Consider the following 12970-nt stretch of genomic DNA (forward strand, 5'->3'; position numbering starts at 1 on the left):
TGATGCGCTGTACGAAAGTGACTGTACAGCTGCGTGGACTACGCAGAGTATTGGTGTGAGCCCGTCCGAGTTTTGCGATGGAGTGCTGGCTAGCTTCACGGATCTTTTCAAATCAACCGATCCAGTAACCCCATCTGCGGCTGTTCGACGACGCGTCCTAAGCAGATTTCACCGACGGTGGGGAGGCTTGTACTCCTCCACCAGTTGCTTCTTCTGCCTGACCCGGGCACCGGAACATATGTTGGCTTGTCGACATGCGATATGCGACAACTGCGTGGTAATACTTGGGTCCAAAAGCTCAGCCGCGGAGCACTACTTCGAGGTCATACAGTGCCCGATGTGCGGAGCCGAGGCTCATCTGGCAGTGCGACAGGTGCCACCAACGAAAGGGCCGAATATATTGAGCCTCGACGGCGGCGGCATTCGTGGAATTGAGCAGCTTGGTTTGCTTCGGTCTTTAGAGAAACGGTCGGGTGGGAATCTTCTGACAGGAGTATTTGACTTGTGCGTAGGCACCAGTGTGGGTATGTTCGAAGTTTCAGTTTGCCTCGCTGTTGCTGAGCTGGCCTTGAGTCGCGTTTTCCTGACACTCTCCCTAGGGGCTTTGAATATCATGGACTTGGTCTTCAACCATTCTACCGCAGACAGCAGTTTCCGCCGATTCCCCGACCTCGCACGAAAGATTTTCCAGCAGCCAGCAAAGCCGGTTCAAGCTCTCAAATGCCTAGTCTGGATCTCTAGTTTGAAGCGTCTTCTCCTGGATGGGAAGTATGATGATCATATGCTAGATGAAACCCTGAAGGCTGCGTTAGGGCCGGATCGCAGAATTTTTGACGTCGAAACAACATGCGGCACCAGGAGTCGGGTAGCGATCATTGCCAGCCGAATCTCGGACGGAAAAGCCTGCCTGGTGGCCAACTACCGTGGCATTGGTCGGCATACGGGGATGTCGGCGTACGAATTCTTGATTCCTCGAAGCCAAGATGAAAATCCATTATTGTGGGAAGTGTACGTGATCACCTCTATTTCTGTGAGGCCATTATCATGGGTAGAATCAATCTGACTGTCTTCTAGTGCACGATGTAGCGTGGCTGCACCAGGGTAAGAGCAAAACGGACCAGTTGCGGACAACGCTGATACATCTAGGTTTTTCCGAACTAAAAACCTCCCTGGGTTCGGCCCGCTGCAAGACGGAGGAGTACGAGCGAACAACCCGCTGTCGATCGCCCTGAAAGAGTCCACTCTTATCTGGCCTGGTCGAAACAAGCCCGATCTGCTGGTTTCAGTGGGCACGGGGTATACAGCGCCGGACCAACAGCCCCGCCACAAGGGGCCAGGTGGCATCTTGCAGGACGGGGCCGTTGCTCGCTTGATTCGAGCCACCGTATCGTCCCCCTCCATGGACGGTGAGCAGGCCTTTCTCGAGGCGCTGAACTATGTTTCCAGCCACATGCGGGCGGACATCTACCGTGTGAATCAATTGCTCCACGGACCGCTTCCGTGGTTGGACGACGTGGAAAAGTTGGATGAGTTGGCTGAGTCATCATTCAGTGTGTCAGATGAGTTAGTTCGGGCCGTCTTGGTGACAGGGACATTATTCTTCGAACTTGATGGATGTCCAACGGTGAAACAGGGGATGATCTTCTGTGATGGTTCAATCCTCTGCAGGAGCACAGAACCTCGGAAGATGATCGGTCGGATTCTTGCTGAAATCCCGGGCGCAGAGTTCCAGATTGACCGTCAAGGGCCTCTGGGTTCAATTGGAGAGGACAATGGCTGTCATGACTGTGGATACTATCGCAAGAAAGTATCATTCACGGTCACTAGTCTCGAGGAAACCCTCACAATCCAAGTTGGAAATACCGAGTCTCAGACGCGACTGGGAGGCTTTCCTAAATCCGTTCAAAAGCTCTTGGATGAGCAACAAGTGCAGAGTTCCTTTGGCCGTTCAGATCACCGGACTAATGCCTGGCCGCCTACAAGACAATGCTTCTGTCGCCGTGGAACCAAGAGGCGGATCGCATTCGCCGAAACCCCCCTTGGGGAAAAGAGGAGGCGGTTGTGAGTCTTCGTGAGTCGTTGTGGAAACTCCGTTCGAATTGTCTTACCAGGGCAAGTCTGGCCTCCGAAAACTGACCTAGTAAAGACACCGCATTTTAGTGTGCCCGTTCCAGCATTTCATAAGAGATAGTAATTATAAGATACCGTTTACGAATGATGTTGTATATCTAAGTGGTTCAATGACTACACTCAATCCTCACACCACCAAGTTAAGCTACGGTCATCTGTACATTTTGGACGGAATCTCTGCATGGAACCTTCCATCTTTACACATTCTCTATACCGAGGATACGCTATCTGAGTTTCCACTTCCACTGCTTCTTCTATCGGATGGTTTGTCGGATGTTAGTCGGATATCTAGAACGAATATGTTTGCGCTAGTAACGGTTCTTGAGGGGCTCGGTGTTGTCAGGAACATAATAGATTTGTTGGGGTTCGAGTGAGTCTTGTGCCATTGCTGTAGTCGTACAATGCATGAATTATTTACATGTTGAAATTTAAACTCAGTTCGCTTCCCAGCACAGTTTTGCCCAAACCAAGACAGACCGTAAGTTTTCTGAACGTTCAAGCATGACTGTCAGCGGATCATTATACGACCTCTATGAGGCAAGGTGATTAGAAGCAAGTTAACTGGATGATGGTCTCCTGAAAAATAACCATGGCATTCACAATAAGGTGGCCATTCCTACAGTTGCGCACGAATGAATTTGTCATATATAATTTCCAGTAAGAAGAGTCATCACAGCCGATTTCACAGCTCACACGTTCCTGTCAACATGTCCGATCCCTTCGTATCGAAGGATGATGCTTCCAGTATCTATAGCCGGTCGCCTGAATCGCCGAAACTGCCATCACTAGAGGAAGTGATACCTCCTTTCAAGTTCAACCTTCCTGAGATCAACACCCTTGATCACCAACTTGCAATGTCTCACGGGACCAGTATGGCCTTAGAAACTACGCGATCTCGGTTGCAGCGGTCCAAGAGCAGACACAGAATGTCGTTACCCGAGCTTCGAGACAGTAAGCTTCGCCAGTGGGAACAGCAAAGGCATGAAAACGAATTTTACGCTTCTTGCCGAGAAAATTTTCTCAGTCTGTCAAAGGCAGCATTAGAGGTCTCCCAACAGCTCATACTGCAATATCACTTTGAGCCTGAGGTGAATCCAGTGGGCAACATCCGCCTGCTGCAAGCAATCCAAGCTTTGAAGGCCTCGCTGGACGAATCTAAACGGCGAGAGCTTAAGGCAGAACAAAATTGGAAGCGAGAGTGGAGGGTTATTCGTATCCAACGGTCCCGAAATTCATGGATCTAGCTCTACAGAAAATAGTATATAGCCTGTCTGTAAATGGTGGGTTAGCGTAAACCATCACCGGTCAAATGTTCTTTCTACAAATTATCTTCCAAACATATTCTGTGCAACCCAACATTTGACACACTTCGTAAAATATTTCGCATGACCTCACTCATGACAAGATAGAATGATCGCGAGTTTGCATGCACTGATTCGTCCCCGAAACTCTGTGGTGTGTATTTCTTTCAGAAGGATTGCCGGTCGGAGTGAATTGCCGTTGGCATGTGGAAGTGAAGACGACAATTACCCAAATATCATGGATCATTCCACCGCAGTTGGTTGGCTTCATGATTCTATTCCACATACGGCTGTTTCATGAGGCTTCGAAGGCTGATAGACTTGGTGGGCTTATCATGGCACGTCTCTTTACCCGATTTCAGTTGTAAATGCATCACGCGCAGTCTTCGCCGATAGAGATTTCTAGCAGCCCCAGAGAGCGGAGCGGAGTGTCACGAGCAAGCTTGGCTTTGACTCGAAACCGAAACAAACGAAGGCCTCATATAAAAGCATCGAAAGCATCAACATCCTTCTCTTCCGGCAATACCTTCGTGCGACCACACTATGGCCCCAGTTTCCGTTAAACTCGCTCACTGGCTCTCAAGGGTCTCCCTCCCTGGAAAGTATGGTCTCTGTGTTGCTCTGATCCTTTTGGCTTGTCTGCTTTATCGCATTAGACGGGATTGTCTAGCTTGGTCCCTGAAGTTGCAACGTGCGGTCTCTTGGAGGCGATTCCTTCAGTCCCCAGTGCCCAGCATCCTATATCGTCTAGATATCCTGTCATATGTACATTGTCTCCTACTGACTGGCCTCTTGGCATCGAATGTCGTTGTTTTGGTCTTTGCCGCTCACTCTTTTGCCGAAGTGCAGAAGAGGGCTGGCTCAATGGCCGTCATCTACTTGTTTCCACTATTTGCCGGGCCCACGTTCAGCCAGATATCCAGTCTCTATCGCTTGAGCCGGGATACCCTGGCGTGGGTCCACCGCTGGGTGGGTCGGGTATGTCTTGTCCACTGCGCCCTCCACGGCACCATGATAGTAGAACTCGCCCAACGGTCGACACCATTATCAGGTCCTCTTTTGACCGCATTCGGGGTAATTATTTAAATCTCTTTGTTCATCGTTTTCCGTTAGGCGCCACATTCAAGAAGCTTATGGAATATAGGCACTGATTAGCTTTCTTGCAATGCTACCAATTACACTTGCCGTAATGCTGCGACGCCATCCTCAGCTTATGCTCAAACTTCACTATCTGTTGGCAATCTGCGGCACAGCGTTCCTCGCATACCATCTGCGAATTGCTGGATCAGTCTACTTCTGGGTGTTGGTCAGCGCGGCGGGCCAGTGGGCCATGTCATGTGGGGCTTTGTGGGCACAAACAATGAGCGCGCTTCGGTCCTGGAAAGACGTCCGGCTCCAAGCTGAGGCAAGAGTATCCAAACAACTCCTCTGGCTCGAGATCTCGGCACCCCGACAGTGGAATATCCAGGCCGGTCAGCATGTACAACTGTGGATGCCGCGATCGGGGTATCGCTCTTGGCTCCATCTGCCGCTTTTCTATGTGGCGTATGTGGGAGAAGAAGAAGAGCAACAGCAAAATATTGGCTCTCACACTTCCAACCGCCGTCTACACTTTCTCGTGCACTACCGCCGAGGTCTCACCAAGAGACTCGCTTTACAGGCGGTGAAGGCCAATTTTAGCTTCCCGGTCTTCATGTTCGGACCCTTTGGACACCCGCCCTACTTTGGAAACTACGGCACGGTCTTGTTTGTGGTTGAAGATATCGGCCTGTTTCGAATTCTGCCCTTCATTCAACAGCTGGTTCATGGCAGTCGCAGGAGAGAGACAGTGGTGCGGAAGCTGGAGATTCTGTGGGCGGTGGATTGGAGCAGTATCGTTGAACTGGAGCTTCTTGTCGAGCCCAGAATAGTTGAAGCATCTGTTTCGGCTAATCATGTCCCAGGGATCTTTGAGCGGTCCAGATATAAGTCGTGGGTCTAGGACAGCATCCAGCATCTTTTTGAACTCGACCGACAGCGCAATCCTGCCCTGAACTCTGGGGATACGCAAGCCTCGGTTAGTTCAGCGAGCATGGGTCAGCAGCAAACGGGGCTTGATGGGACCGGAGGGTTTGACGTAAGCGGGCATCGCTTTCTGAGTGGTCGTGCCGCTAACAACTCGCAGATTTTACAAATGCGGATCTACTGTCCAGATGCTCCTCAGGAGTCCCACGGGCGATTTCCGCAATCAAGGCGTATTCAGTCTCTATTCGAAGACCTCATCGCAGCGAGGGAGGTCGAGGGGTACATTGATAGCCAATGTGGGAAGATGATAATCGCTGGTAGGGTGCCCTGGCACAGATGTCGCCGTGAATGATGTTGTTCCAATAAAACATGAGGCTGACTTTTCTTCTGCATTCCTCTCCGCCCTTTTTTGCATTCGATCACTGATGCTTTTGCAGTATATACGGGCGAATTCATCCAAATGGAAGTGGACCACGTGACGCGACCAAACATCAGCGAAGATCTGCGCTTAGTCAACCTGAGCCTGGAGCAAGCCTCTGGTTGGACAGGCGATAAGATCCCAAGCAGGCCACACGAAAGAGCCGACGATCACCGCAACATACCTTCTGCTTCGCGGCCACCAGGTAGTACATCACCTTTCGGCTGTATCATTTCCCTTTCTCGCAGTCCACAGCTAATATCTACCTACCCGTGGTTAGAGGAGTTATCGGACATGAGCAGAGGCCCTCCTCTGGTGGCGAAAAATGGCACCTTTGATCACGATAATTTTGTCAGGCAGAGAATAGCCGAGGGGAGGAAAGTCAGATGAGAAGTTGCGAGGTGCTCCGTAAACGAACATGTCTACCAGAGCTCGTGCGTGTTTACATGATAGTCTCTGGCAGAAGTTGAAGTAATATAACTTAGTGCCTGGTACATATCGTAGTGGAAAGGGAGGCGGCGGTATACAGAGTGTTTTGAGTGAGAGCACGCCAAAAACTACGGTATTGATTGAACACTCGTTTACCTATCAGCTGCTTCGTGTTCTGCACTAGATTGGGTTCTGTTTCCTGAGACATCCAGGCCTCTGCGCACTGGTTTATACTTGAGGACAACCCGGGCAAGAACACATCAAGGGTGAATCGCGTATTTGATTTCTTTTTTGTAGTACCTTGTTTTCATTACTTGGTATTTCAGCACGATTTCTACGTTTGGTGGTTCTCCCACTTCGACCTGTCGGTCCGGTCAGACTGCCATCGGACAGTGCTCTGCAATATGTTTCCTAATATTTTCGCAGGATGGGAATCTCTGTCGAACTGGATGTGAACGATGTTTAAATCCATCAATAATACACTACACACTGAAACAGCCTTCCCCTTTCTCTAGAGCTGTTGGAGACTACATGGGCGTTTACAAACGGGTTGATTTGTCCCCCTTGGCCCCCACACCGCTTCCCGTTGTGGTGGGCCAAAGGCACAGATATGGGGGCTTTCCTCAGTGCCCCTAGAACACAGCCAATGATAAGACAGAATTTTGCCAATCCTGCCACGCTAACCCGATTAGGTTTGCTTCATCTGCCTTGTGGTCTGAGCTAGGTACTTCTCTCTTCCTAGCTGATGTCGTGGCCGGGGCGATGCTTTTCTCTATCTCTGGGGTTGGCTGCGCTATAATACGGGCAGTCTGTACTTTGTTGAAGGTATTGCCGATCAGCGTTGAACTATCACTCAGAAAAAAATATGTAAGAATCTTCGAAATATTTCTTGGTTTAGCGTTAGTGACAATTCTTCTAGAGGCACTCTCCCGCGGAGAACGGGACGTTTACGGTGATCTACGCAACCGCTGCCACCCGTCCTACTATCGTCTCGTCAACCTCACCCTTAACCACTGTATCCGTGTACTACGACGTCATCGGTGGCGGGTTATCGAGCGGTATTATGACTGGCATAGCCGTCGGCTGCAACCTAGGGTGTAGCCACTGTCGCAGGGCTCGCTGTGGTCATCTTCCGCGTGCATAAAAGGCATCGGGCAGCGGTTCCAGATCCTGCAAATGCAGCAACACGCCACTGCTCACAACCCACCTAGGGGTGAGGTAAGAGGTCAGGGCTACAATAGAGAGACACAGATATACGCACCGCGGACCGTCTCGGTTAAGCTCTGTGATAACTGCGGTACAACAGTCACGACGCTATTCTGCACGCAGTGTGGTGTCAAACAGCCACACCCACAACAGACTGTCTCCGTCAAGCTCTGTTATAAGTGTGGTTCAACAGTCACAACGCCATTCTGCACGCAGTGTGGTGCCAGTCAGCCACACCCGAGACAGACTGTCACCGTTAAGCTCTGTGATAGTTGCGGTACGACATTCACAACACCATCCTGCACGCAGTGTGATGTCAAAGAATTGGAAACAGTCGAAGGGGAGGTTCATGTCCCTGGCCAGGTGCATCAACGGCAGTATGAAAGCATAGGAGAGATGGATGGCACCCATTCCTCTTTGCCTATCCGCGTTCCGAATGCCACCCTTACAGGCCAAAAGATGAATGATCAAGCTACGGTCCAGGTAGCAGACGCACCATCTCCGTTGGGCAATCAGATACCTTCCGCATTGGCACGGACTCAGAGAAACATCTTCAGCCGTAGCAACGGTATGAATAGCTTGCTCCTAGCATAATAGGAACGATGGCTAACCAACGCTAGGATCCGGCTCTTATAGAGAGAAGATAGAGCGAGCGATTATAGAGAAAATCAATGGGCCAAGTCACTGCGATACGCTAGCGGTGGGCCTACAGAAGCAAAATCAGTCCGAGATCATACAAGACCCGGAGTTGGTGAGCTGGGCAAGGGCGCGACTAAAGGAGGCGGAACAATTACTGGGAGAAAACCATCCCGATTCGATCCATCGTGCTAGTCTGCTAGGTAGATTACTTGACAAACTTGGGCAGCACGCGGAGGCTCGAGAACTAAGACTGAGGGTGGCAACTGCCATTTTTTCATTGTGAGACATGGATTAAGGTATCTCTGCACTATGCCGACTCACACAAGAATAAAGCATAGCAAGGATATGCGGCAGCCGTCGCGGCGGCCTATGCGAAGGAGCTTCTCTTGGTCGTCCCAACCGATAAAATCCACCGTACCCCAACGGCACGAGATACTCTACCAGACTCTGGTAAGAGACGCTAAGTCTTAAGCAATATTACTCCTTATCTGATTAGAAAACATTGCTGAATAGTCCTTTATATATTTAGTTTATCGCTTTGGCGTTCCGTTAGATCTTACTGGTGTGCCAGTGATTGAAAATTTTCTAGGACGGCAAGCTGAGCTAGACCAGCTATGGCAGTATTTGCAGCCAACAAATCCCCGGTCACGAAAAGTTGCGATTCTCCATGGGCTTGGGGGAATAGGGAAGACGCAGCTAGCTATTCGCTTCGCGGTCGCACACAAGGACGATTTTACTGCCATTTTTTGGCTAGGTGGCAAGGATCGAGGCATGCTCTTGCAATCTTTGAGCACTATCCTGCCCCGATTACCAGGACAGTCTCAGAATAATGAGGCAGTCTATGATGAGGAGGTGGAGCAACGAGCTAGGCATGTCTTACGTTGGCTAGCGTTAGACGGAAACTCGCGCTGGTTAATCGTTTTTGACAACATCGATCAATACTCCACCGTTAATGGCGCTACGGGTATGCATATGATATCGGAGAATTCTTCCCTACTGCCGATCATGGCTCCATTCTTCTTATATCTCGGCTCCAAAGGTTGGCTGAGCTGGGGAAGTCTTTTCAGCTTAACAGACTGGACACCAAGGATACAATGCAACTACTCTCGCAAAGCACCCGTTTATCAGCTAGAGATACCGTTAGCGAACTTGAGAGCAATCCAGGTACCAAGTCCTTTCATATACAGATCCGAGTGATAATACTAACATTAATAGATCCCCTTGCTCTAGCTAGTCGTCTAGATGGACTTCTATTGGCAATCGTCATCGCCGGGGCCTTCATACGTGAGACTGGAACCAGCACAACCGAGTACTTGCAGTATTACTAAGAATCTTGGTCCGAGTTACAGCTGCAGTCAAATCCTGAACGCCAGTACCAACAAGGTAATTTGCTACAAACATGGATGATCTTATACTATGAGATCCAGAAGCGGGACCCACACGCAGCGAAGTTGCTCCTTTTACTTGCTCACTTCGATAATCGAGATATCTGGTATGAATTGATAAAAAGCAGCCACCATAGCTCAGATGTTCCTGTTTGGCTTGAAAGGACTACGTCGAGAGGACTCGCGTTTAAAACCGGCGTCAAAAGCATACAGTGAGGGGCTGCGGTTTGACACTAGACTCAAGAGACGATAAGGAGATTACATGGAGCTACTTATGCCCTTCTTGGTAATATCGCGCCCGTCAATCCCTTGTCGCTTCCACTCGCAACCAAGCCCTCCAAAATAGGGCCGCTGAACCAGGGAGCTCCATATTGATTAGCTAGTATAATTTCATTAGAAACACTTGGCCTCTGTTCAAAGGCTGGCTATCCCTAGTTCGGCGCTAAATGATTGGTATCTAGGAAGTTGCGTCCACTGGCCCAGCCCCTTAGTTCGACGTCGCATGTGGCTGGGGGTACTAGAGCCTTAAATTCAGCCTCATCTTCTTGCCCCATGCGATACAGTGTGAAGTTTTAGTTTTCATAGTTATATAACAGACAAAACAGCTCCTGAACGCACGTCAAGACGTTTATTAGTCGGATTCCACGAGGCGATCTTCCGCACCAATCACTATTTATGGATCAAAAATACTCTCACCAACTCCCATGATGATAAGCAGCGGGGAGCCCTGTCACTTGGGGCTTGGGGCTGTTAACAGGGCTTGAGCAGTTCAGCGCACCGTACTGGGAGGGCCTTATGGCCATTGTAGAAGAGACTGAATCTATTCTATTTTGCCTGGGAATCACGAAAAGCATACAGTAGGGAGGCGAGTTGTGGGGCTGCTGGTTCTGGTTGAAATATGCTGGTGGATTTTTGGGTGGTGAGGGGGAAGGGGGGAGGTATTAGGGAATGCACGGTGTCCAGTTATGGTGGGCCATCATCCAATCAAATATGATTTACAGCGGCGTTGAGACGATGGTCAACAGGTGGTCTCTCCCTGGAAAGATGTATTTTTGATACAATCGAACACATTGAATTTATATATTCATTTTATTAAATCTTTTTTGACGAGAAGAAAGATTTAACCAATATCTTCATTCTAAGCGTTGGCCATCGCCATCAAAGCGATAACCGATTTAACGTCACGGCTACTATCAAACAACCAAAATCGTGATCAATAATCAATAAACACTACCCATCTGTTCGGAAGGGCTGAAACATTTTTCGGGAAAAGGAAGAGAGAGCTAATATTGCCTGAGTAATAAGGCATACACATGTCTCGACAACCCCGATCATGAGAACCTCATGCTCACTCTCACGGTCTGCTCCGGAAACACATTTCTCAACCAGGATCATAATTGTACAGTCTACCAGTGCTCTGGGAATGAGCATTACTGTCCCTGGGAAATTTGCCCAGGCTCCAAAGGCCTGAGACATCCCGGAGTGATGTTAACACCGCTAAGAATGTATCCGTTCCTCGTTAAGCCTTTCCAAACAATGTTACAATGATGCTTGATATTCGTTTGGCTCGGAGGTACACGGTTTAACACCACTGCATGTTCGCGTGGCTGCGAAGAGACAATGTTGGTGCCCATACATGTCCCCTGTCGGTTCTTAGTTCTCTGCATACATGCCATTTAGAAATAGCATATCAGTATAAATTCTGCTTTGTGCATTAGCTATTGTGATGGACAAACCACCGTCACTGTTGATCTCACATACCTTTCTCTAAATTGTCCGGCATGTGAGGCTGAGAGTCGTAGGTTGAAATGGACGCCATAGAGGATAATCCGATGGTAGACCTCATCGATCGGCTCACTCGGCAGGACCATCCTCAGATACTGATCGACGAACGTCTTATCCAGTCCTCCAATTGCAAGTTGCGACACACCCAGCTCGAATTCCTGATGAGCATACGCCGCACAGGGACTGAAAAGCACTGGCGTTCCGTCAGCAAGACGGATGCCTAAATTATTGGTAGACAAGTTGCCATGAACCAGGACTGGGATAATCTTGCGCCCATTTTCCTGTAGAGGGAGAAGAAGTCTCGGGATTGTCTTGCAAATCAAGTCCTTGAAGGCTGCTTCGTACGCAGGCCACTGTCCATTTACAGCAGTATCCTGGTCAAAGATCTCTGTGATCCAAGAGGTAAAACAATCGGCCCAGTAACTATACGACGCTGGCTCAAAGGAGAACCCCGCCTGGTAGTGTGGGACATCGCTGCCGAATTTGCCTGTCGTCGCTGAGACCTGGTTAATATGTGCCAACTGCGCACACAGGTCGGCAGGGGACGGAAGGTAGGGGGAAAAATGAACAAAGTCACACACGATGAAGTATGTTGCTATGATCTGCTGGGTTCCTCGACCAACCCATTTATTCACCAGGTCCTGGTCTGGTTCTTTCTCTCTTTCCTTCGTTCTCTCTTTCTCTCTTTCTTGTCTCTTGTCTCTTGTCTCTTGTCTCTTGTCTCTTGTCTCTTGTCTCTTGTCTCTTGTCTCTTGTCTCTTGTCTCTTGTCTCTTGTCTCTTGTCTCTTGGCCCCGTTATTTTCGTCTTGAATCTTACCCCATTTATGCGGTCTCGGCACTACATGTGGATTTCCATTGTAGAGGCTCAGGAGGGAATTGAATTCCGCTTTAATTATCGCATCAGAGGAGGAATTGATGCACTGCAGAGAGGAATAATAATAAGAGTGAGTATAGAGCACTCTTGCACAGAGCTGCGGATGCGGGGAAAGGCCGCTCACTCGCAAAAAAATTCTCTCACCGAGGCATCAGGTAGCCGCGCAGTAACTCGTGCGGTCCGGCCCCTTGACGATGCGCCATACGGGCGTGCTGCGACCACTTGAAGCTGTTGTTGCTCTGGCGGGAAACCTGCGCAATCAGGACCTGCAGGAGACTGGAGAGGGATGAAGGAAACACAAGTGCTTACATGCATGTACAGCCCTCTCGAGGGAGATAATAGGATTTTCGTTCATTCTTTGAGAGAGAGATTGGAAGTGAAGAAGACCGATGTGCCAACTAGAATTGAAATGGAACATAGGCAGCCCTTATAATAATTATCGGAGTGGTGTCTGCTGTCTGAGCCCAAAATTTGGTTGCATGTGACACGTACGGAGTGCCAATCATTAGCCGCCCATTTTGTGATGAAATGCATGCGTACGAGACACTATCTGAGGAGACAATCTGAACCAATGAGATTGGCTATACGTCTTCACCGCCCACCCAACGGTATCTGTTTAGGCGCCCTCATGCAGGAACTGGAGGTTAAGTGAGGGGAAACCAGGAACATGGTCTGATTAGCAACCTAAAGTCATGTCCCTAATTATAGCGGATGGTGTGCTCACCATCCCAAAATACCAACCAAATAAATCAGCAGGTTGTCCGCTCAGATGTTATGTATCTGTCCATTATATATTTT

At 49.3% G+C, this 12970-nt stretch overlaps 4 protein-coding genes across 4 annotated transcripts; 3 read left to right on the forward strand and 1 right to left on the reverse strand.

Annotated features, from left to right (window-relative positions):
• Positions 1-1687: 1687 nt before the first annotated feature.
• Positions 1688-2136, forward strand: N7458_005961 (uncharacterized protein; the record flags this gene model as incomplete). The annotated part of the gene is made up of 2 exons (XM_056909343.1): positions 1688-2061; positions 2112-2136. The coding sequence occupies 2 exons, from the start codon at positions 1688-1690 to the stop codon at positions 2134-2136; spliced, it is 399 nt and encodes a 132-aa protein (XP_056765047.1).
• A 701-nt stretch (positions 2137-2837) lies between these two features.
• On the forward strand, positions 2838-3374 carry N7458_005962 (uncharacterized protein; the record flags this gene model as incomplete). Its single annotated transcript, XM_056909344.1, has 1 exon — positions 2838-3374. One exon carries the CDS (start codon positions 2838-2840, stop codon positions 3372-3374), a length of 537 nt encoding a protein of 178 aa, XP_056765048.1.
• A 1246-nt stretch (positions 3375-4620) lies between these two features.
• N7458_005963 (uncharacterized protein) lies at positions 4621-5412 on the forward strand (the record flags this gene model as incomplete). The annotated part of the gene is made up of 1 exon (XM_056909345.1): positions 4621-5412. The coding sequence occupies one exon, from the start codon at positions 4621-4623 to the stop codon at positions 5410-5412; it is 792 nt and encodes a 263-aa protein (XP_056765049.1).
• Positions 5413-11165: 5753 nt separating this feature from the next.
• On the reverse strand, positions 11166-12527 carry N7458_005964 (uncharacterized protein; the record flags this gene model as incomplete). The annotated part of the gene is made up of 4 exons (XM_056909346.1): positions 11166-11214; positions 11274-11818; positions 12317-12423; positions 12482-12527. The coding sequence occupies 4 exons, from the start codon at positions 12525-12527 to the stop codon at positions 11166-11168; spliced, it is 747 nt and encodes a 248-aa protein (XP_056765050.1).
• Between the last annotated feature and the right edge of the window lie 443 nt (positions 12528-12970).

Source organism: Penicillium daleae (genome assembly GCF_028827525.1).
Source record: "Penicillium daleae strain IBT 16125 chromosome Unknown utg000006l_segment0_segment0, whole genome shotgun sequence".
Classification (NCBI taxonomy): domain Eukaryota; kingdom Fungi; phylum Ascomycota; class Eurotiomycetes; order Eurotiales; family Aspergillaceae; genus Penicillium; species Penicillium daleae.